This window comes from Xiphias gladius, chromosome 9 (genome assembly GCF_016859285.1).
Source record: "Xiphias gladius isolate SHS-SW01 ecotype Sanya breed wild chromosome 9, ASM1685928v1, whole genome shotgun sequence".
Classification (NCBI taxonomy): domain Eukaryota; kingdom Metazoa; phylum Chordata; class Actinopteri; order Istiophoriformes; family Xiphiidae; genus Xiphias; species Xiphias gladius.
The window spans coordinates 11,787,147-11,812,620 of record NC_053408.1 but is presented as its reverse complement, the minus strand read 5'-3'; the positions used below and the strand labels follow the sequence as shown (position 1 = coordinate 11,812,620).

The 25,474-nt window shown below is 39.1% G+C and overlaps 1 protein-coding gene across 8 annotated transcripts in view; it reads left to right on the top strand.

Annotated features, from left to right (window-relative positions):
- The window catches only part of LOC120794181 (protocadherin-15-like), a 258,482-nt gene that overhangs the window by 157,277 nt on the left and 75,731 nt on the right, over nt 1-25,474 (top strand). For 7 of the 8 annotated variants that reach the window (XM_040134962.1, XM_040134959.1, XM_040134961.1 and 4 more), the window contains 9 exons: nt 916-1,026; nt 3,945-4,115; nt 10,706-10,814; nt 12,031-12,143; nt 13,382-13,588; nt 16,767-16,901; nt 19,680-19,829; nt 19,991-20,082; nt 20,692-20,793. In XM_040134962.1, the coding sequence (XP_039990896.1) occupies nt 916-1,026; nt 3,945-4,115; nt 10,706-10,814; nt 12,031-12,143; nt 13,382-13,588; nt 16,767-16,901; nt 19,680-19,829; nt 19,991-20,082; nt 20,692-20,793 (1,190 nt within the window). Of the gene's footprint in view, nt 1-915; nt 1,027-3,944; nt 4,116-8,132; nt 8,235-10,705; nt 10,815-12,030; nt 12,144-13,381; nt 13,589-16,766; nt 16,902-19,679; nt 19,830-19,990; nt 20,083-20,691; nt 20,794-25,474 lie in introns of those variants that run through there. The other variant, XM_040134965.1, reaches the window with a different exon arrangement.

The following is a 25,474-nucleotide window of genomic DNA, read 5'->3' as shown; positions in this document are numbered from 1 at the left end:
AAAGCAAAAATCAACCAAAATTCACAAAAAACCCATATGTTTACATATTTATTTAATTGTTTAAAATTGACATCATGGCAGCAGTGGGCCCAATGTTCCTTTCAGTTTTTCTGTGTATCTAATACACTAAATAGCAGGTTGATAACCAAGTCATGTATTGAAATCAAAAACATTGACCACGTTATATTTTATCAGCCATTTGTCAGCCATTCAGTTTTCCCTTGAAATATTCTAAAAATAGGAAGATTGGGAGGTATCAATGGCAAATGCTGTGTATAGTATACCACTTTTCCCGGTCTCAGAGCTTAGTTGACTGAATCAAGTTCTAACAAACCTCAGTAACATTGTACAAAGATGACTCAATTATTGCTGGCAGTTGTATCATTTACTTGCTTCATGAGATTAGATACAACAAGCTTTCTTTAATCTCTTATTTTCTGTTTTCCCAAGAAGCTCTATTGGTGTGATAAGATCACTGATATATTGTGAAAGCATAGAGACTTTTAGCCCTTAAGTATCTGTACAAATCTTATGAGCCATGTTAATATCTGAACCACGGTTCTATTTTACCTCCTCGCTCTGTTTTACAGTAGATCCTCTTGACTCCTTTCTTATTGTATCTCTTTTGTTTTTTGTTCCAATATCACCTGGCTCATAGAAATCCTTCTGTCTTTAGCGGTGAAACTTCCATATCATTGTAACTCAGAATAATATTGAAATCATACTCTTGGCAGGCTGTTAGAGGAATACAGTCACTTCTACTATTACACATTTACTGCTCTAACTTTTAAAATCCTCTCACTATTATTACATATTTTACCTTGTCTAAAGTCTTTAAAAAGGTAAAAAATGGACAATTGACCCTATAAGTGACCCACTGTGTTTCTGTTTGCAATGTAACTGAGTGCGTTTCAGACAGCCAACAGAACCTTTGACATCCCTCTGACACTGTTTGGCTCCGTCGTTCTAAGAGAAAGACTCAACTATGAGGAGATAACACGGTACCTAGTCATCATACAGGCCAACGTAAGTGTTTTTTGTTTTTCATATATATCTGTTTGTATGCCATGCAGCTATCAAAGAGCCATTCTGAGGATGAAATAGTATCCTTTAATATGATGCAAAAGATTTAAATTAAAAAAAAAAGGTTTTCATCTGAGGCCCAATATAAGGGATGTCTGAAGAAAATAAAATCTCTCCTGATTGAGTGGTAGTATGGTCTACAGCCTAGAGTGTTGTTTTTTTTATGTAAATTTTTGTTATTATGGAAACATTACTGTTACACAGACAGACAATTCCTGTTCTGTTGATTCAGCCTTAAGGAAACTATAAGCGTATCCTTAATTATCACTAGTGTCTTTGTTAATGTAATTGTTTTCCTCCTCTTATTTCAGAGCACTCTGCATGTTTATTTACAAAAGTGGTCTGCAATATAGTTAATTTCACTCAACGTGCAAAAGAGACTCATGGGGGAACGGTGGTGGAAATTTGAAGACTCTAAACGGAGGCATGACAGAATATTATTTAAGTTGCTGATTGCACCATTAAGGTTTTTGTTGCGACAGGAAAACCTTGCTTTAAAAACACTTTGGTTCTCAACAAAGCATTCTTGCAAATATTCATATGTCTTAAGGCCCATTTACCCTGACACCGTTATTAGAAGTCAACAGTACACTGAAAGATTAATGTGTTTCCGACACATTAAGCCTGACATGTTCAGTGTTCATCTGACTACTATATTAAAAGTGTTTTTAGTGGCAGTGAATTTGCTGCATATAAATTCTCAGCAACAACTTAGAGACAAGTTCAAATAACTAAAAGAACCCCTTGAAATAACGCTGAACTTTTCAGGGTTACTGTTTTATGAGAAAAATTAAGCACTGATTGACTGAGCCACATAATGGTATTACCTTATCAAAATAATTTATCTAAATAAAAGAATGATAATATCTTTTAATGACTATTTTATATTTTATCATATGTCTTAAAGTTTACACTTTTAATTGCATTTCATTAGCGGTGAAAAGAATACATCAACTTTTCTTTAACTTTTTTCAGGTGATTGACAGTAAGGAGAGCAACATGCAATGCAGTGATAGAGAAACACTCGGTCCTGGTGTAATTAAATAACAGTAAAACAGGAACTTTAACAAAACTTAATGAAGGTTTATTGCTCCTTATCTTGATGGTTAACGTCAGCAAACTGCGTCTTCTATAAAGGAGGAAACAAGCGCTGATATGTCCAACTATGCTGCCTGATATGCAAACACCACCACCACCGATTCTAAGGAGATGGAGATCTAGATGACTGCACAAACTTGAAATAGCAGTTACTTTCTTTAGAGGGTTTTTTTTTTTCTAAGTAATGGGTGGACATGTGATGGTTGCATTGATCATTTAGTTCCATTGTTTGCAGCACTTTGAGTTTCCTCTAGATTCCCTGATTTGACTATTTTGTTCTGAGAGCTTTACAAAAAAAAAAAAGAAAAAAATACACTGTTGTGTATATCTGAAGGATCTTGGAATAAAACCTGAAAACACAGCAGTTATATCGACCATTCAGATGAATAGGATTGTTAAGTGTTTCTTGTGAATTTGCTGAGCATCTACCTTTGTAATTGAATGGCAGATACTTCACCAAAAGCAACAAGTGGACAGTAGCACTAGATTTTTTTATGTATACACAAAGAGCGATTCCACATTCATCTCTAAGCAGAAATAAAAGTTTGCGAATAGCTTTACTTTCAGTGTCTGACTAGGCCTCGGTGTTTCTTGTGAACTAGTTGCGTTGAAAATTTGGAAGGGCCTCACTGAAGCCCTGCTATTTCAGCTCAAGGTCTCCTAAAGGTCTTCTTCTGAATAAAAACTTCATAGCGTGTAAGCACATCCATTTTTCATGTTGTGTGTATCAAGGTCATATAGTTTGATGTAGGTTTTTTCAAAAGCCTGAGATTTTTGTACAGTACAAATATTTGCACTGGAATGTATTTGCTCGGATTCAGCATTAAGCTGTGATAGGCCACAAGGTGTAGTGTTCATTCAGATAAACTGACATGATTTTTTTTTTTTGAATATGCCTTTTTTTTTAAAATTTAATCTGAAATCTTAAACCCTACAAAATAGAAACATTTTGATTGCCGTGTATTACTCGGAGCAAGACTTGAAACATTTTTTGGGCTCACTCTACAACTGAATGTACTGCAAATCTCAGTAATCAATCAATACTCAATGAATGCACTGTTAATTTGGTCTATTATGAATATTTAAAACCGACAGAGAGGGAGCTGAGGGACGTGTGGTTTAAAGAAAATATCCTTAGGTTTAATTGTAGTACTACGCATGACAGTGTAGGTGTGTTCAGGAAGAATCTGATAAAACTGAGCGGATGTTTATGTAGATAATCCAGGTATGCTTATTTTCTTAAAATTACACCAGTAAAACTAGCCACAGGCAGGAGTGGGAGCACCACAATTGCGAGTGTCTTTTGGTTGAGCAATTTTCAAAAATGGCTCATGCCAACTCGTTCTTTAGTGAGGTAAAATCAATGAACGATTATGATCAAGCAACTTGGTTAAAATCTGTGTAACCTCTGCTTACTTTACTAGCCTTCCTACGATATTGTCATTGAAATATATCAATGGAGGAGTTTCGCTTTATTGTGCCCAGACAGTCTGCATGGAGCTGTGTTGTGCAGAACCAGTTATAAATGCATTAGAAATCTGTTGAGTTGCTCTTGAGGTGTAAATAGACATGAAGCTGGAAAGTCAAGTAGACGGCAACCTTTGAAGGTATTGACTGTTCTTGGCAGCTTTGTTGATTTTCTGAAAACATTCAACAGGACTTTGTTGCGGTCTCTTTGTATTCAAGACTTAAAGATGAAGATATCCATCTCTCTCTCTCGCTCTCTCTCTCTCTCTTTCTCTTTCTCTCTCTCTCTCACCAAGGATCGAGCCCCCTACCCTAGTGAGCGCCGCACTGCCACCACCACTCTAACTGTGGATGTACTGGATGGTGACGACTTGGGTCCCATGTTTCTACCATGTATGCTGGTGGGAAACACCCGTGACTGTAGTCCCATCACGTATAGGGCTAATTTACTGGAGCTCACAGAGCCGGTAAGTGTGTGCCCTTATAGTAAATATACACTGTATTATATTCATATGTATGGTGCTAAGGGCTTGTTTTCTGTCTGTATGAATATGTGCATTGCTGCATTACTTCTTTCCTTCAGCTGACAATAGAAGTGTGCGTGTACCTGTTGTTTTTAGTTACACTTTTATTTAGTGCACTTTGGTGATGAAAAATAGTTTTGGCACTGTTTACTGTTTTAAACTTAGTTTAAGGTTAATAGTGAGAGCTAATCTCTTGGGTTTCATCCTCACAAATCTGTACACTACTGCCTATTTATACTTATCCATATTTAACTGTTTATAATTCCCTGACCACGAAGAACTGAAGCTGCTCTGGTTTATCTACTGACTTTAGCAATATTGCACATTATTTGTCAAACAATTTGTCAGCCCCCTTGACATGCAGTGAAACTTAACAAGGGAAATCCAACCTTACTCTGGTAACTCTTATACTGATCGAGCATGTGGCAAAGGACATCTGCTTTTTCAAACTTCTAAGCCTTCAAATAAGCTATACCGTTTCTCTGTCACACCTGCGGTTTAAGCTAAAGATATGAAACGTTTATTTATTCAACCTGGCATTTCAAAACTTATGGTGCCGCTAAACAAATAGGTAAGTGAGTAAGTAGTGAGAACAAAGGCTTAAATGATCGATGTGGCCTAAAAAAAATTCAAGCACAAACACAATCAGCATCATTTGAAACAAGAACAATGCTATTTTAATGATAAGAAGCTGGTAGTCACAAGTGTTACATGAGTGATTCTGCAACACTGTGGTATGTTTTTCTGCTTACAAAGCTGTATATATTATTTTACATTTGTATCTCAGGCATTTAGCTGATGCTGTTATCCAGAGCGACTTGCAGTACCACTTTGTAAATGAGAGAAAGTTGCTGCAGGCAAAATCCTCAGCTCTGACAAGTCAGCAGAGCATTCATCCCCTACCACACACAGTCACACACACACACACACACACACACCCTTGCTGGTGACAAGCTAGCAGCGCATTCATGCCTTAACACCCCCTCATCCACCTACACGCACACACGCACGCGCACGCACACACACTGGTAACCGTGTCAGGCCTAAATGGACATTGTCTACTTCATCTTTTTGTTTATACTGAGATCTTCACACACGTGCACACACATTTGTGCACAAATTTGCGCACACCCACAGGCACACGTATGCCCACTTTATTTCAGAGACACTAAGGGAACTCTTTGTCAGCTTCAAACCCCTCTCTCTCTTATCTCTCCTGACTCACACACACAATCTTCCCTCCCGGCCAAGAGCGGCACGGTGAGGAACAACAAGAGTAAATCAACTTTACACCTCATGGTTTTGAGAGGGAGCAAGTGTACGCAGGGTTTGCAGGGACAGACAGGGTTTACAATTGAAAGGTAAGATTCGTTCTCAGCTATCAATTTTCACCCAATACAGAACTGCTGAAGACTCCGGATGCCTCACTGATTTCAGTATTCATGATTTTACGCAATCATAGCAATAAAAACGGGAGTCATACAGAAAAACTGGGGTTGCTTGGCTTCTCATTTCTGTAAACTCTGCTTTCATTGGCTATTGATGATTTTCAGGCTGATCTCTGTTCACTACAGGAATGAGAATCTGTGCAAATGTCAGATTACAGCTCATTTAGGAAACCTAATGAGCCTTTTTCACAGCAGAAGGTTGACAATGTCACAGCAGGAAAAAAGCACAAATATACTTAATAATATGAATGATGGCTGCATCCCATGCAGTTTCCAGGGCCATTGCATTTTGCAGGAAGCCTTACTGGGCCCCCAAATGGCCATTGTTAAAGCTGTTGTTAATGTTATTAGTTACACCTGTGCTTGTCCTGCTACGAGAAGTAATTAAGTGTCTCTCAATGTGATCTCAGTCACTGATTTGGACCAAGCCTCCATTTTGTCCTTGTAGAACTAGTTAGTTAATTTTCTCTTTCTTAGAATTCTCCAATTTAACAATTCAATATTATTAGGATGGAAATATAATTAATATAATATAGCTAGTATATTATATGATATATTTTATATTTTAGGGGCAGTTTAACACATGAACTTCTGTTTACTTGTCATTCATAGAACTCAGCCTGTGAAAACAGTTGAGTAGTGTCTTCTGTAGCTCTGCGGGTAGCTTTCCAAAGTCTGAGAAAAAAAAAACCTTTTGATGTCATCAGGGTAATCTCGGTTTGGCCTTTAGGCTACAAATTTAAAGCAGAAAGCTGGGGGGTGTGGACTATAAAAGACATGTTCATTAACCAGGCAGAAAGGATCTAACAAACGATGCTACTTAGTTGCATAATGGGAACTGTAGGATCCAGTGTTTTTGAAGTTTGACAATCTTATGGAATAAAATTCAGAATAACTCAGCCTCAGCTGCATCAACTTTCACCTTTTATTTTTTTATTCTTTAGCAAGTCTCCCAACATTGCAGAAGTGCAATACTCTTTGGAGTACATCTTTTGATAGAGTTTCACAAAACTTATCACAGTGGCAATAATTGTCTTCTTCATCTGGATGATTGCAAGGTACTCGCACAATGCTAAAACCTGGACAGTATTCAACCCGGAATATGCAGGTGCACATACCTGATTGACCCACACAATGCCGAGTGACCCTGCATTTTTTTTTCCCTTGTCCCTCTGCGATACCTCTACTGCCAGTGTACGAGTGCTAAACAGATGAAAAAAGAACCGCATACAGGTAATCAAACACCTGGAAACCCAGAAGGAAAAATGTCAGAGTAGCCTATAGGCCACACTAATTGTGAAATGCACCGCAAAAACACGAAAGCTTTAAACAATCATATACTTAAACTGAACTATTTCAGGTAATTTAAATAAGTGCATGTTTATGCCAACAGCACAGTCTCTCCCATTACATTTGCATGAATGCACTCTCATTTATTCAAAGCAGCTGTCTCTTAGGGGCCCTGTTTGATTGATTAAGACTAGACTTTGAAGCCGTCCAACATGAGTACCCTGGTATCTTCTGCTTGAATGAACTCCAGTATGTTGAATGTAGTTTAGGGCTCCTGTTTGTCCCTCTCAAACTGTTGTTGTTTTGGAAAAGAGTAAGCCGGAGGAGAATGAATCAGGGAAAGATAGATAGATAGATAGATAGATTGATAGATAGATATATCAGCAGAGAACAGCAGAGAGCTGCTGTTGCTGGGGTAGAAGAAAGAAGGGGAGATGAAGTGAGGAGAGGAATGAACAAGGGGGAGTCAAGGCGCTGTAATAGTCTGAGTCCTAATCAGACTGATAAGATATGACAACCTCAGAGCCTTAGAGCCAACATAACCACTATCTTTCTGTCTCTCTCTCTCTCTCTCTCTCTCTCTCTCTCTCTCTCTCTCACACACACTCACACACACACACCCACAAACACACACACACACACACACACCAAGATGCTGGTCATTTATGCCACGGAGTTCACTGTCAGGCCATGTTCACACATTCACTTCAAAAACGTTTCTGCTTCTCAAAAATAGATTATTGAACAGTATAGTAAACAACTCTCCCGATACCTTGACTAATCATTTAGTTTGTCATTATGTCGTACTGGCAATCACTTGGCTGCAAGTTACATGATGGTAAACGAAACATCACAGACAACCGCACTTTATGCCGTATATTTATCACGTTGCTGCTTTCCACAGGGACAACAGCTTGCCAGCTTGCAATGCAGTGAATTGTGGAGATTTTACTGTTTGTTACTGTTACTTTTTTATGTGATAGGGGAGTGCGGTATCTCTGTTGCACCACGAACAACATCTTGCCTTGTGCTCCGGTGTGGCCCAACGGTTGACACAAAGCCTCACCTGACCACTAGACGCCCTCGGGCGTTTTTCCCTCCTCTATTGATCTCTTGGCTGCTCCGGGGATCAGCCACCTGCCTTCACAGCTGCTGCTTATTTGCTCATTAGTCCCCAGTATATATAAAAGGCAGTTTTCCCTACCCACACTTGCCAGGTGGTGGTGTTTAGTGGTTGTAGTGTCTGTGCCTGTTGCTGTTAATTTGCCTGCTGGTTACTACAGTGTTTGGTTGCTTCAGTCTGCCTGACTGCATGTTTTTGACAGTAAGCCTTAAAAGCCTGGAGAGTAAAGAGCCTTTTAATATTATCTGCTCAGCTTGTTGCCTGCGCGGGGGTCCACATTTTGGACCTGTATCATTGAGTCACTTTGTCAGGCTCTCCTTGAGTGAGCTGATTTTATAAAACCTAAGGTTGGTTTGCTTACTTGCTCTTAGTAGCTTTGGGTTTTAACTATTGGTTGGACAAAACAAGCCATTTGACTATATAACCTTGGTCTTTGGGAAACCGATGGGTTGTTGTGGTTTTGGGGTTTTTTTTTTTTTTTTGACATTTTATAGACCAAAGGGTTATTCAGAAACTAATCTGCAGATTAACTGATAAAGAAAATAATCATTATTTGCAGCCCTAATTCAAGTAAGCCACACAAGTGAGTTAGCATGTACAATATCAGGGCCCTGACACAGCTAAGTGGATTCCAGACATTATTACATGTCATGAATTGCACTCATGTGTGACCAGTCAAAATGTCCTTTTGTGCCACTCATATAATGAATAGCCATAAGATCCACAGAACGTTATAATAAAAGTAACACTGAAGCTGCTTCCAGGTCTGCAGATGAAAATTGAAGGTTAAACTGTAAATTGTGATGCAATTAAAAAGGCTTGATAAGAGTTTGATAAAAGCTGGATGAGAATTTTATGACTAAAGTGCTATGAATATACTAGAGTTAAGTCAGAAGCCTTATTTTAAAACCAGACATGATTCAAAGTGCAAAGTTCTTTTCTGTGCTTTTAGTACAGAAGTCAAGTCAATTTTGTTTAAATAGCCTTTTTCATATAGAGCAAGTCTAGACTGTACTCTTTGACATTATTGTAATTTGTGAGAAAAGCAGAAACATATGTCTTTGACCAAGGTTGAGCCCTCCAGTAAAGGCATGAAAGAGAGTTGTTTGTGTTTCTTTAGCGTTCTGAAGTTGCAGTGTGAGGGAGGGACGGCTGGCTCTCTATGGATTTAATGATCAGGGCAGTCATGCATCAGATGAGCCTTTTTGATTGACAAGAGCTAAGTGAATATATTGAAGCGGAGCTTGGTTTGGAAATATAAAAGCAAGGCTTTTGGCTTTCTATTATTTATCCATGTGTAGTGTTGTTTCAGAAATGATTTTCATTGTAGTATTAGTTTCTCAGTGACCTGGGTGTCTTTCTCTGTTTCCAACTTTCTTCTGGGCTGCATTTACATCTCTCTCTGCGCCCTGTTTACCCTGAACGCCTGGCAGATTCATCTCCCCTTCTGTATATTTACACCCTCTCTTACTCCACTTCATTACTCCCCATAACTTCTTCTCTGCCCGTGTTTTCCTCTTCTCCTCTCTCAGTGACAGGCAACAGGAGATATAGCTCTGTGATGGCTAGTAGATTTTAAGTGCTGCATGACAGGTGCAGCCGTAAAGTATTGTATCATAGCAGGTGCACAAGTGTATAGAATCGTCTACGGTGCATCTGTGCGTGTTTTGTGGGTGTGTGCTCATTTGGGAATACGTGCAGTCTTGCTGATGTGCCTGGCTCAACATTTTACAGCTTCAGTGATAGTAGATTATATCCTATAGATTTGTAATGTTTCTCCCATTGGGGGTCTTCATATTGCACACCTCAGCATATTGCACTATTATAAGTCAACATCATAGCCCAGCCACACTCGCATACAGATGCGGCTCCACACTTTTTTTCAATTAAACAGTGTGTATGTGTGTGTGTGTGTATACACAGATAAACATAGAGATAACATTTATATGGACAAACAATACAGTAATATATACTCTATAGGCAAACAGAAATAGGTCCTAATTGTAATTGTGTGCTACGATTTTATTTTACAGAGTGTGATTGTGTATTTTTTCTTCTCCAATGCTCAGTGTGTGCTGCACATGCACAGAATTTTATGTGAGGGTGTGCATGTATGCCCTATGTTTGATTTAAAGTACAACACATTGTGTTTTGCTTACAAGTGATTTTCTTATCATCATTTAACTCTCACTTGCTTTGCTGGCATGCTGAGAGCTTGTTGTTTCATAAATACAGTAAATAGCATAGCTAAAGCTTCTCTTTATACTTAGAAATAAACTGATTGGGACAGACCAAAATAATTGTTTGATTTTCTTCCTGATTCTTTTAGCTAATGCATTAAGCAGTAGCTGTTTTATTCCCCAACTAAGCTGTGAACTAACATGAAGCAAAGTAAAGCCGGCACTGTTTAGTGGAAAGTTGAAAATGATCTGCAAGTTCCCAGCTTGTATTGTTCGCTTTGTTTTGTTTCTGTCCTTCTTTGTTTTTTACTCTCAAAATTAAACTACACATTAGTACACATACACTACAATTTAAATCTAAATTGTCAGTCATTGAATCCTGATCTGATGCCTTTCATAACTACTGTTTTGTCGTATCTGTAGGAGATGGTCCTGACCGTAAGTATATGCCACACTGTTTAACTCTACTGCTTTCACTGCCTCTGTCTCCAGAATAAGGTGAATCCCCTCAATGTGACTCCACCCATACAAGCTGTGGACCAAGACAGAAACATACAACCTCCCTCTGACAGGCCAGGAATCTTGTACTCCATCCTCATTGGTAGGTTTGCGTTCAGATTGTTCTGCCACTAGGGTTTGGCATTAGGCAATAAATATACATTGACATGATATACACGATTAGCTGCGAAAATGTGAGTCTAAGGCTTTTAAGGAAGGAACTTAAATGTTTAGACACAGGATTAAGTCAGCAGAGTAATATGTGAAGTAATCATTGGGTGCTTGTAGCCAGTTTGCCAAGGATAAGATGTTTCCAAAAATGACAGAGATGGAATTGACTGCAATTGACTTAATGCTTTCTTAAGTTGAAAGTGATATACAACAGGAGCGGTGCACCATCGCTGCAAGACATCTTGGTTACTGAATGAAGTAGTAAAATGCGCAGTCACCAAAAAAAGCATACTTTTACCTGTGAGGATGTGCATAGTCCATAAAACAAATTTCCTGACAGGTCTAGATCCAGACTTGATTACATTTCCCAGACTCCTCCTGTTAAACTAATCTGTCTGAGTAGGACTAAAAATCTGCTGCAACTCTGTGGCTCCTCTGAGATCTATGATTTAAAATAATGTGTAAATGAATAAAAAATAGCTTTAATATTTAAAGATAGTGTCATTAGATCCAGCGGCCTTCATTAGACTCTATTAAGAGGAACTTTTTGTAGTTCAAAAGACAAACAGTTGTTCATAGTCATCTTGGACAACAAAATAGTTGAGAAGAAGTGACTGGTATGTGTTCATTCAGGCTTGGACAAAAACGGCCATAACCGCAAACACAGGGGGAGTCATGTTGGCTTGGACTGCACCATCCCTCAGTGGAAGCAAATAAAATCAGTGCTTGCCATAAAGATGCAACACACACACACAGAAATACACATTTGAGAATTGTGAATGTGCACATGTGCTTGTGCTGCTGCTCCTCTCACCAGACCTTGATTTCCCCAAAGAGTACTTTACACCATATATGAATGTACTGTATATGTGTATGCGTGTGCGTGTGTGTGTGTGTGTGCGTACACGCATCCCCCACATTTTGAGAGCTGAGATGAGAAAGCTGGAAGCATTAGCCATGCTACCCCTCTCTCTCTCCTCCCTTTCTCCTTTATACTGCTCTTAGACGCCCACCAAACAAATATCTATACATTCGTTCACAAGTTACTGTTGTCTCTTCCCTCTCTCTCACACACACTGGTTTAATTTTTGTGTATTTCGTTGTTGCTCTGTTCTTATTGCGTCTTTGTGTTGCTTGCTCACTCTCAGGCAAACCAGAGTCCTATGCAGAATATTTCAGCTTAAACAGAACCACAGCGGAGCTCCTGCTTCTAAAGCCCATCGACAGGGAACTCTACCGCAGATTTGATCTGGTTATCAAGGTGAGGAACACTGGAGCTTCAAACAGGGGAGGTTCAACTTGATGTTCTCCCAGCATGTTTCTTATAGAAACAACAAACTCTCTCTGGAATGTGCATTGCTTTTTTTTTTTGTGCTTTTTTTTTTTTCTGCCTTTATCCCCCAATATTCATCAAGCTGTCGGTCAGCAAATCTGCAAGCTTAAATAAAGACTAAATGTTCCTCCTTATTTGGTGCTTCCTGGTTTCTCTCATTTAAAAGTATTCTACCCTGGCAGTAATTGTAAAGTTTTAAAGCTGGGCTACGCTGTGTGACGTTGTTTTTGGCTCAATTAGGCCAGTAATGGAATTATATCACCGCGCGTACATCAGGTTTTGCTCTACTGAAATTGAAAATTGAATTTTTCCTCTGTAGGATGTTTTTGCTGTAGGTAAAGATTTGTGTGGATCTGTGTATAAGTGTATAAACCGATGTTTTAAAACCCATGATATTTTGTTTAGGAAATGATTAATTTTACCTTTGGGATAGTAAAGCTGTTGCATCCCACATGAGCTGTTAAGAGAGAAATGTGAGGGAACAAAAAGAGTGGAGTGGGAATCTACAAGAGTGAGATGTAGATGACAATGGCAGACAGACATAAGCTGCAAACAGAAAAGACACACAGGCAGTCAGACAGTAGCCTAGTCACAGGTTTTAGGTTTGAAGACTTCAGTTGACTAAAAGTGGATTTCTTTCTTTCCTCACTACACAAGATTATTTTGTTTATCCAAGCAGTCTAATTCACAAACGATCCAAAAGAAAAGAAAATCCGTTAGCTTCCGTTAAACAGAGATGTCCTAGATTTGCCAGGTTTTTTCCCTGAAATTTATACCCTTCAGGTAAATAGTTTCCATTTTAAAAGCTGACAATATGAGCAAAAAGTGTGTGCCTCTAAGATAAAGTCAGGCTAAGGAGTTAAACCTATCAAAAATTTCCGTTCATCAGTTCATTTATATCTAGTTGCCCTATATTTTTTCATATTCTATGAAATAAAGACAAGCATTTTTAACTGACCTGTTTTATTACCATTTTCATTTATTTATTCATTTATTTATTTATTACAATTATCTAAGCTAAGAGTTCTACTGGGGCTATTTAAAATTTATTATGTGAAGTATTGTCATTAAATGCCAATTTAGGAGCAAGATTAGTGACTAGTAGAGTACAGACAGTGAAGCATTTCACAGCCAAAATGAACAGTTATTTTATATTTCCCCTTCAGGCAGAACAGAACAATGGCCACCCCCTCCCAGCTTTTGCCAACCTACAAATCGAAATTCTGGATGAAAACAACCAGGCACCCTACTTCCTGGAGACCAGTTACCATGGCTACGTTAGTGAAGCATCACCAGTGGGAACCACCATAGCGACTGATGTCAGCCTGTCTGCACCACTGGCCATCATTGCTCTGGATAACGATGTGGAGGAGGTGAGGATGAAAGCACACAGAGCTCTCACTGAAGAAGATATTAAAAGATGATTAATACTAATATTATTGTTTGACGAATCACATTACAACACTTAATAGTCAGAATAATGCTATTGTAAATACAGAGAGCAATGCAAAATTTCTTTTTTTTAAACTTTGAAACAGAGGTTATCAAAATATTAATTAATGCTGTTTATGGATTTAATATAGAAATATACACAGATTTCTTGCATTTCTTTGTGCAAATAAATAAAATGAATTTTAGTATTTATGAAAATCCTGTACAGATTTGTTTTTTTTTTAAATATTTTTTTCACATTCAAATAAGCAAGATATTTTCCATGTGTCACTCATATGATTTGTTGCATCTACTTCCTTTATAGCGAACCGCCAATAAGACGCCTGTAGGTATCGGCTGAGTTCCTTCATTCTGTCTTTACCTCCTTGTGCCAAGTTCTCTGAAGCTTCAGCTGGTGATGTTGACAAGGGCTGTGTCTTTGAAAGCAAAAAATGAGAATTAGTTTATAATAATTTTTAATGCTCATTGACCAGTTTTTGATGGTCAAGTACCAATTTCCAGTACCAGATGGAAATTACCCGTTTGCTAAGCCCCCCGGCTACTGTTGGTAAGCCTGTCAAGCCTTCCATTCTCTCACAGCGCATATGCAGTTTACAATGATAACTGCGCTGTCGATGCAGTATTTACCACTCCGAAACTCCCGGTGACGTCAGCACCTTAATTACAATGCTAATGCTGCTAGCGGGAGACTGCTACGTATCACACACTCAAACAGTGTTTTTGTAAAAAAACATGGTAAAAGTAGCTGCATCTGCTTGTTGATATTTCACTCGGTGAATATCCTTTTTGTCTTGACTGCAAATGAGGCCCGTTTGTCATTGTACAGTTCTGGAAATTCAGAAACACATTGTCTGTCATCCATCTTTCAGTTCAAGCAGTGGTCAGCAGTGATTGGCTGCACCCACATTGGTCAGCACAGCTTGGGTCAAAGTTCAACAAGTTTTTACGTTTGGTGCACCTTTGCTCAGTGCATCGTGGACATATGTGCAGAGCCATAGCAAGGCAGCACATACACAACAATGGCAAGGCGCACGCAGAATCTGTTCCTCTGCAATGATGTGAATGTCAAGTTACTGCTCGAAAATTGTTTTTAATTTTTGAAGCAATGGGTCCTTGATATCAGAAAGACGATAGGCAAAAGCTGGCTTCTCATTTCTAGCCAGTGACTGTTGATTTTTGCCAACTGAAATGACAACTGCAGTTGGCAGACTAGCTTAGCTAAAAGCATTAGCTTTGAGTTAGTTGAAAATACTGTGTCTGGCTGACTTTTTAATGTTTCCAGCTTACTCGGAGAACGAGGACCCTGTAAAAGGGACCTTTAAAGAAACACTTCGGAAAAAGTTAGACTGGCATGCTAACAATAGCAGCTTACATTAGTGCAGACAAACATTTTGCATAAACCATTCCTTACACTTTTGCTCTTTTGCTTTTGATTTTGGAGAGATAAATAAATAAATAAATAAAATAGATATGTCCCTCTGAGTACTCTAGATGTCAATTATCACTTACTACAGCAACATGCACACTGCTTTAGTGTGCGGAAATCCAAAGTTTGACAGGCCTGCCATGCTTTGCTATGATTGGACAATCATTGTTTTGGGGAGGGGTTTAGACAACAGTGTTGTTGTTGCTTATATGCTGTGCTGGTACTTTATATCCTTATACTCTGGCTTGATAGAAAAGAAGCACTAAGCAACAGAATTTGCCATTAAAAATGTAGGTCTCAAATGTGATACAGAAGTACACAGACCAATCTCCTGCTTCCAAGCACAAATCACCTTGTAAACGAAGCCAGCAGCTTGGAGACAGTGTTCAAACATACCATACAAAAATGAAGGATTGGTCCACTGAAGTGTTCATTTCTACCCTCCTTCTACTGAATCTCTGCTTTGTGCCTTGCTTGCGGTGTGTGAAGTGCCCTATCTAATTTCCCTTTGAATCTGGATGGTAAAACCATTTCCCTCTTAAACTGCCTCTTAGTGATAACGCAAGAATTTACAGTGCTGCAGCATTGTTATCGCCGATGCATTCCCAAGAGCTTAGTTTGTTTAAGATGTACCATAGTCAGTTTTACAAAAACAAGCTTTGGTTCATTGCTTTCTAAAAGTCCCCGACAGTAGGGAATGGGCTTACTCTGGATAATGTGTGTTTTTCTGTGTGTTTCTGAGACTGTGTGCTAATTTGTGGTGACTGATATATGTTCAGTTGTTTTAAATATTGCTAACCCTGGTCTTTCCTCCAGCATTAAGTACCAACAATGATGATTAGTCCTAATTGCTTTTATGTGCCGTCCATCACTTTTATTTATGTGCGTGCCTACGAATGTGAATGTCTGTGTGTGTGGGTGGGTGTGTGTGTGTGTGTGTGTGTGTGTGTGTGTGTGTGTGTGTGTGTGTCCTTAACTCTGTGTGTGTTTGTGTATATTTATGACTCAATATCCACACTGGCTACATCCACAATATTATCAGCCCACCCCTCCACCCTGCTGAGCCAGCCTTATCTGAAATAAGAGCTGGCTCTCACACACACACACACACACACACACACACACACACACACACACACACACACACACACACACACACACACACACACACACACACACACAGCATTGACACACAGAGGAACTGACTGTGTGGGTAATGTCAGAGGAGTATTTGGATGGAGAGGATTGCCTCTCCATCAATAAGTATAACACACACACACACACAGAGCCCTCTTGTGTCAGTTTTTATGTCAAGAAAACCTTGGAGATGTTTCTCATTCACCTTCTCCTGCTCTCAGCTGTTTTGCATATGGAAACATCTGTTTCTCCACTCATGTATTCAGGTTTTTGTTTTTAATTGTATTAATAATAATAATTTGTAATACTTCAAATATACCAGTGAAGGGAGGGACACAAATGGATATAGTTCATCACCAAGTTCTTGTCTTCTTAAAAAATTGTGTTGCTTTTGTTATCTGCTCTTTTAAAGCAGTGGAGGTGCACAGTAATCGTCATTACATTGCTGTGGTTATACAGTATACGGCAGCTCCCAGGTGTAAAGCTGTTCTAATGCCTTGTCTATACCTCTAACCATCTGTTTTTCTTTTCAACAGAGCAGGGATCCTCAGCTCCAGTTCTCATTGGACAGTTATTCGAATGTTTTCTCTGCGTCTGCTACTGGAATCAGAAGATATCTCACCCTGGTGCAGCCACTGGACAGAGAGACACAAGACTCCTATACATTCACGGTACTCTAGAGCCTTGGCATTTGTGTGCATCATATACTTTACAACGTGTGTGTGTGTGTGTGTGTGTGTGTGTGAGAGAGAGAGACAGAGAGAGAGAGATACACTTCTGAATGCATTTGAATACCTCCTCTCAAATCCAAGACCATTGATAAAACTGTAGCAGTTGTCTTGAAAAACGACCCTTATCTAGAGAAGCGGTGAAAACAGGAAACAAAATAAGAAGAGTCTAGAGGAAGAAAAGAAGAGAGGAGGAGAGGGGGGTAGATGGATAGGAAAGAGAAGAAAAAGGGGGATAGAAGAAAAGAGACAGAGATGGGAAGATCTATGCCTTACATATATGCCCTTTCATAAACAGGGAACACGGAAGTCCAGAATTCCACTTACATCCTCTACTGTATAAATATGGATTTAATTTTATATTGTAATGGCTTTCATGATCGATTGGCTTGTTTTCAGCGTTCAGGCCAGCACTTGGCTTTAATAGAGAGTGACTCATTACAGTGGTTCCTTCCTGTCCCTCTTCTGTATACCTGTCTCCATCAGTTTTTCTATTTCTCTCTGACTGTCTTGTGTTCTGTCTCTCCTCCTCCGGTCCACTATCAACTTTTTTCTTCCCCTTTTTTGTTCTTTCTCTCCCTCTCAATCTGCCATTTTTCTTCTCTTATTTTCTATCTTGCTACAGTGCAATCCAATTCAGCCGTTTCTTTATTGGTACAAAGGCTGCCCATTGCCAAGCACATCGAGTATCTGTGTGTGTGTGTGTGTCTGTGTGTGTGTGTGTGTGTGTGTGTGTGTGTGTGTGTGTGTGTGTGTGTGTGTGTGTTTGTGTGCCTCATCATATGATGTACGGCACTGTTACCTCATACAGCAGTCTATCTGTCAAGTTCAGCCTGGTCACGCTGGCAGTGTGTGTTTGTGCGTGTGAGCAGGCGTGTGGGAGTGCAGCATATTGTAGGAGTTGATGCATAGTTGTGTGTGCATGCAGCTGTTTGGAAGTTGAAGATGAAAAAGAAGAAGGTCTGGTATGTTGATTAAAAGGCAGAGGTGTACTGTAATCACCATGAAAGCCTTGCAGGAGAAATTAAACTCAAGGAAGAGAGAGCGAGTCAGCTATGAGACATAAAGGAGGATTTCATTTAAAGGAGTCAATCAGCTTGTTGGTCGATGAGCTTGTGAGGAAGATTGGTATCAGTGAAGAAGCCTCTGTTGATATGCACTGTGTGCTCTCTAAAACATGGAGAAATACATCTGTTAATTCAATTTGCTAAGGTAAACGGTTTTATGGGAGATCGTAATAACCTAAGAGAGGGGGGAGGCTCAAAAGTTACTGGACAAAATTGCAGATAATTTGTTGTGAATGTAAAAGCACTGTAGCCTGCTTTACCCGCATTTTAAGTGGACGTATTTCTTTTTGTTTGTTTGTTTTTTTTTGTTTTTTTTTTACATACAAGAACATGACTGCTAAAATGTTTGTCTATTGATTAAAAGACAGAGGAGACCAAGATCATGACCAGAGCCCTGCTGGTGACACTAAACATGAACACCATCAACACAAATATGACAAATAGCATCATTTTGAAGTTGATTTGGTAGCTTTGTCTCATGATTGCTGGTGTGCACACGTGTTGCAACAATTCAGAAATTTCCAAACAGTACAGTGAATGTTGACTTTTTTCTGCAAATCTAAAAAGCTAAAAACATTAATGTTTTAAATAGACAGGGAATAAATCGCAATAATGATGACTACGTCCTGCTTAAAGGAATAGCTTGGCATTATGGGAAAAACCCTTTCTGTTAGAGAGTTAATGAGAACATCGATACCAGTCTCATGTCTGCACAGTAAATAATGGGCTAGAGCCCCAGTACGTGGTTAGTTTAACTTAGCATAAAGACTGTAAGCATGGGAAACAGCTAGCTTGGCTCTGTCCAAGACTGTGACTTCCTGTACATACACAACTTATAGTGTTATACTGGGGTTTTTGTGCCAATTAACCAAATGAGTTATAACATGTTACGTAGCAAGCTTTACAGGTGCTGGTGTGGATTTGGTTACCTTTGCACATAGCAAAACTAGCTATTTCCCCATGTCCATACTTTATCCACACCTAAGCTAACCACCTGCTGGCCCTACCTTCATATATAGCATATAGAGTATCATCCACCTTCATATCTAACTCCATGCAAGAGAGCGGCTGAGCGAATTTCACAAATTGTTCAGTTATTCCTTTAAGTAATTAGACTTTTGGGGAAAAAAATGTTGAGTAATACAACATGGAGGTGTTCTTAAGCAGTTAATCTACATTGACATTATAATTAATTGGACACAAGTGGTTGTTTATGCTTGTTTCTGTTGTTTATATATATTTTATATAGATTATATTTAATGAAAGGTAGTAGAGTCTACAATCATTGTGAGTACTTAGTATTTAGGTGAAATTAAATATAGGGGAGACAGCAGGGACACATTAGTTCACAGATTTTCAAGACGTTTCAGTTGCACCCACAAGAACATATAAATAAACCCAGATTAGGGATTTAGATTTGAAAATGTACAGAGCAATTCCACCTCAAAAGAAACAATGAAACAAACCTGACACTATTGAGATGTCAAGGACGTATTGAGCACACAGTCCGCCCACCTCAGGATTCTCAGAGGGTAGCTTTTTGTTGCTCAGCTGAGTGTAACATTTTCTACAAGAAGGAACAATTCAGTTTTTCTGCTCTACACTGTCCCTTTTTTTTTTCTTTTTTCTCCATGTCTTCTCTCTGTCTCTCTAGCTTTTAGCATCAGATGGCGTCCAGCAGAGCACTCCGGTAACTGTTACGATAACAGTATTGGACGCTAACGACAACACACCGACTTTTGCTAATGTCTCTTATAATGTCAACCTGTTTACTGATATGATGCCTGGAGAAACTGTGTTACAGGTAAACACTGCCACAGACTACAGATTGATATCCCTATTCTTAAAACATGCAGTACTAGAAACACACTTTATTAAAAGATTACACATAATGTGAAATGAATCTGAAACTACAGCTTTCATTATGGTGTAAGAATCTGTGTGTGTGTGTATATCTCTCCCCAGCTGTCAGCAGTAGATTTTGATACAGGTCCCAATGGTCAAGTCACCTACCGAATCTTAGCTGGTGCCCAGGGAGACTTTCTTATTGGAAACAGGTAATTATATCACTTGCACTGTAATATTGTATATGTAAGATATTTATTTTAATATTAGAGAAATGTTTTAACATTTTTGGAGATATGCTTATTTGTTTTTTATTGACGAGAGTTGTCCCTCTGAGGTTGCCAGACAACCAGGAGAAACCAACTCTCAGCTAGAAAGCAAAAGCATATCTGCCAAAATTTCAAACTACACCTTAAACTAATTCAGATGATTCTTCAGTGTGAAAAAGCGCCGTGCTGCTGTTGCACTTGCAAAATGAAAGAAAAATGCATGAGTTACCTGGACGTGTAGATATCTGTGGTATTGATATTATTAATGATCGTATCAAAGCTAATTTTTGTAGGATTTGTACATGCTAGTATATTGTCTTTAAAAAACCTATGATGATGAGTAATTGCAATAGAAAAATAAGGCCACTGATGAGACAACTGACGGTCTGCAGCTTAGAGATTTTCAAACAACCTAAGTAGTGCCACAATGTAAAATACAGTGTTAAGAATCAGAATTGAAATGCTAATGTTAACATTCTACACACTCCTCCTTCATTTTAGTAATTTGGACATGTGTGTAATTATGTAATATTGCATGAACTGTTTTCACAGCACCGGGGTCATTACTGCGGCACCAGGTATGGCGCTCACTGTGGGACGGAGCTACGCTTTGACTGTAGAAGCCGTGGACAATGGGCCTGAACCTCATAGAAGGTAAGGGTTTCTCTCTGTCGGCTCCATCAGTCTTTTCCTCTGTCTCTCTGGAGCTGAGGCACGAAAGGTTATCAGATTTCAAGAGCTTTACACACTTACTGTCAGACACTCCGCAGTGCTCTCCATCGCTCCCTCCTAGTTTCTCTTTCCCGGCCGTTCTCTTCATCTATTCACCATTTTCAGGTGAGACGTTTTCATTTTTAGAGTCCAAGAGAGGAAAATGGATAGTATAAGTGTCAGAAGGGAAGGAGAAACGGGTGAAGAGTAAAGCTGAATCAAAGGTAATGAAGGGTGCCTCACTTCCAGTTATGCTCTTCTTGAGAAACCTAAAAAAAATTATACCGTCTGCATGTCAGAGAGGGGAATATTTCAGCAAAAGCAGAAGCACCTGGCATCCAGAATAAATGCCACAGATGGTAAGGGAAACAAAATATCATGCACTCTGGTCCTTTCACACACAAGGATAAGGACTGACTTGATATGGTAACATTTTTTTGATTGTTTTTCTCCCCTTCCTCATATTTCCTGTCTCCTGCCCCTCATCTCTCCTTCATGGATTAGATCAATGAGGAGTCATAACTTTCACCAACTAACAAACTCTAGTTTATTCTTTCATTTGGGTTAATTTTGGAAAAATAACCTGGGTTGAAAAGGCAGCTGTTCCTAACATTTTCTAAACTCAGTGTGTTTGTTTTGTAGCTAAACTCTGGCAGAGAGCTCTTAAATTGCGAAATTTTAGCTTTAGAAATTGCCGTGCATTATCTGAGAACAGATGCAAATCCAGCCATCAAGCCGTTCACCCACTGGAACATGGTCAAACTACACTAATCCAAAGATTGATGTAGCAGCTGCACTGGCAGAGAGTTTGATTCCTAGAGTGTTTTTTCGCGGCACCATGCCTCAAGTTCACTCAGGAAACATCATAGAGCAGGGACTCAGTGGGAACATGCCATGTGCTTTTGAGGGTTGCAGAAAAGGGGGACAGCGTGTATCCAAAGGTGTTAGCTCCTTCTGATGCATGTTTTCTCACTTTTCATTTTCCTCCCAGTTTCCATTTTGATTGTCTTGTTGCATATCATCAAATACAGACACACCATATGGAAAACAAAACAAAAAGAAAACGTGAGAAATTGACATCAGTGATAACAAAAGCCATACAAACTGGGGTACAGACGCCAGCCTGAACAACGGCCTGTTTTTTGCTTATACTCCAAGCACACTTGAGTGAAGTTGGGGATATTTTGGGGATATCTGAACAAAAGGATAAATGAACACTGCATTGTCCTTGCACAGAGGAGACATTTGCTGTGTAAACTACAAACACAGAACAAAAGCAGAATATACATACAGGAACATTTAATAAGGATTTTTTTTTTTTTTAATCTGGAACTTTTTTTGAGGAAAAGGCACAGTGCAATACCAAGGCAATGACTGTTATTTAGGTGGGCTTATGTGAAAAGAAGTCAGTTTTATAGGTTCATAGAGGCCGAGCAGGTCAATCAGCAATATCCCTCTCTCCCTCACTGATTATTTCAAAACACTCTTGAGAAAGTCGCTTTCAGATGTTTAATTTGATCTGTCAGCGGCCAACAGTTAAGGTTTCTGTTCATCTGTCTCCTGATGAAAATTGAATCAACTCACCAAGCACCTGTCTAAATGTTAGCATATAGGAAAGCAGTATGAACATTTTGCATATGACAGTGTGTCCATTAGACGCTGCTCTTAGAAGTGCTAGTCACTCCAGATGAGTGTCCGTGCCTGAATGTAAATTTAAAAGTCTTAGAGACCTGACATACCAAGCCAACCTTGAAAGAACTTAGCCAACCATTTAAAGTATAGGTTCACAGTTTCTTGCTCGCTATAACCATTCCTCCTGTTCATACTGACCATTAGAAGTTCCCTTCCTCATGCAGTTTCAATAGCTCCCATCCATATTAAGCTGTGGTGCAGGGATAGGAACACAGAGGGACTCTAATGCCTGTAACTCTGGTTAAATTGTCTAATTAAATGCTTGGAACGCAGTTTAAGAATACATATGACATATTAAATCAAATACATATTAAATCGAAAAATAAGGAAAAGCAAATTTGTTAGGCTGAACAGCCAGTCAGAAAGCTCTGACTGACTGCCTTCACCCTGACCCAATATGCTCAGTCGCACAAACGGCCAAGGCCATTGATAAAGACGAGCTAGTTTTCACGGTTCCGCCCACACCTCAAAAACTTGGGGGGGTAGTCAGCCACAGACGCCCAGATGATGGCACAGAGATGCACATAAGGTGACTTTTGGCTTAAAAGTCGAAGCTTTATGAAATAAAACAAATTATATTTGCTCCAACAGTTCACTGGAGGACTGTCCTCAGATTTAACCAATCTGAATCAACCTACTGTCTAATAAATCAATCCAGTTCAACAAAAGAGATAATACCTCTGTAGACCCAAAAATTATGATGACTTTCCTATGTCTGTATTAAAATGAAAAAATATGCGTTTTAGTTGGCACTATTGCAGTAAATTGCTCTCTTCAGCAATATTTGTCAGTTTTCATAAAAGCTAAAATCCTCTCTCCTCCTACAATTGGCTCCAGCTATGTAGCTGCCAAATCAATACAGAATGTGAACCACTGCAGATTGAGGTGGTTCCAGTAAATGGCTCACAGACTTTCCCCAAATTTCCCCAGACCCTCTGTTTATCTCAGCTGAAATCATAACTTGCAAAACCAATCAATATCTATCTCTGCTACCTGATTTGTTAAAACTATGGGTCAGGGCCCAAAATGAGCTGTGTGCCCTCTTCGTGGTGGGCACCAACAAGACATGAGGGACAGCAATGGTGAAAAAAGCTCAGGGTCAGGGGTCTCATATATACTTTCGTCAAACTGGAGGGTAATAGAGAAAAGAGGGCAGTACCAAAGAGAAGTGATGGCCTAGGATAAGATGTTGGATAAATAGCTAGATACAGAGAGATAAAAAGATAATTTTGCACTGTGCTTTACAAGGCGTGCAGTAAATTATGGAGGTGGTACACTCTTTTTGAACAAATAGTATTGAGCAAATTACTTGAAAAAATGTAATAATTAGCCAAAATGTATTAATGTAATAATAATACTAATTACTCAACCGCAAAAGTAATTACTTGCATTTCTGATTAATTTATATTTGTTCCTTGCCCAAGCTCAGTCAGAGGTGCTTTCAGACATCCTCCCTACCTACAGGAAACATCATCTATTTAACACCTGTAGAAATAGAAATGGAATACCTATTTTGGTAAAGGGATAATCGCGTCCCCACTCTCAGCCAATGCACCAACAAGTGATCATGTCCTGGATCAGTCTGTCCGCCTAATTGAGAGAGAGAGAACTAAACCCTCCATCAAACTGTTAAAAAGACAGCGAACAATCCAGCCCCAAAATGTAAAAGTAACAAAATGTCACTAACATGTAATTGTTTAATTGTATTATCTTACATCAATTACATTATTGCAACGTCTTATTAAGTAATCTGCTATTGTCCAAAACAAGGTCGAGGTACTATAAGTTACAAACTTTTCACTGAGTTCCAGAGTTAAGACCTTTAACTGATACGAGGATGTGGGTAAAGCGCTGGGCCTTAGTGCAACGGGTCATGGAGTGCGAGTCTTAGCTTGCTTTCAAGAACTTGCATATTTTGGCTTTAAATCAGTGAAATGAATATGTATGGTAAATTTTCAAGACTAGTGACTTGAATCCATCTTGTCCAAGGGACATAACTAAAAAGCTGCCCCTCTGGTGAAATGCAGTTGTATGACACACATAGAATCTATTAAAATGAGCTTTGGTCTTAAGCCAGAAATTAAATTTATCATTCAGTAGATGAAGCAAATAAACATCTTGTCTACACGGCTGCATAGCGAAAGCAGCACGTCAACAGCCGCAGTCTCCCGTCAGTACCTAAACTGGATCAGATCAGTCACAGTTGAGTGCTTAGAACATCTTTGACAGCGTTCACAGCCCAACAAACGTCAGTTTAGTCATATGCATAAGTTGAAATAAACTTGAGGTGTTAAAGTATGCTTTATGTTACAAACCGCAGCCAGTGTAGGAAACTATATTGATTGAGACACCCATGAGACGAACAACTGAGAAACACGGCTGAAAATTGCGAGAGCAGCAGCAATTTGATGCCGACAGTTCAGAGAAACATAAGCAGGACAGTAAAGTGCACTCAGTTGCAAAGCCATTCACCTAAACATTCACCTAACCCAATAATGATTTGCCGGACCAACATATTACTCTAAATGAATGGGGAGGTTGAGGTTATTTGTGTGGGCCAGGTGTGGACTCAACGTTGAAGTGAACAGAAAATGTTCGCAAATGCAGGTCTGTTCTGTGTATTTTACTCAAGAATGTGATGTGCAAAAACACGTGCTTGTATGTACACATTTTTTGGGTTGCGTTTATGTGTGGATACTGTACAAGTAGGAACAGTTTTATCTAACTATGTCTGTGAAATTAAAAATGAATATTGAATTAGAAACACAAAAGAAGAGTTTTAAAGGGAAGAATTCGTTGCTTTGGAGGACAGAGTTTTAGGATGGAAAAAGAGAGGGAGAAATAGGCCCTAGCTACAGTAGAAACCTCGAGTGAATAATCTCCATCCCTCCATCGGTTTTCATCAATAATGCCATCTGAATTGTTTAATAAA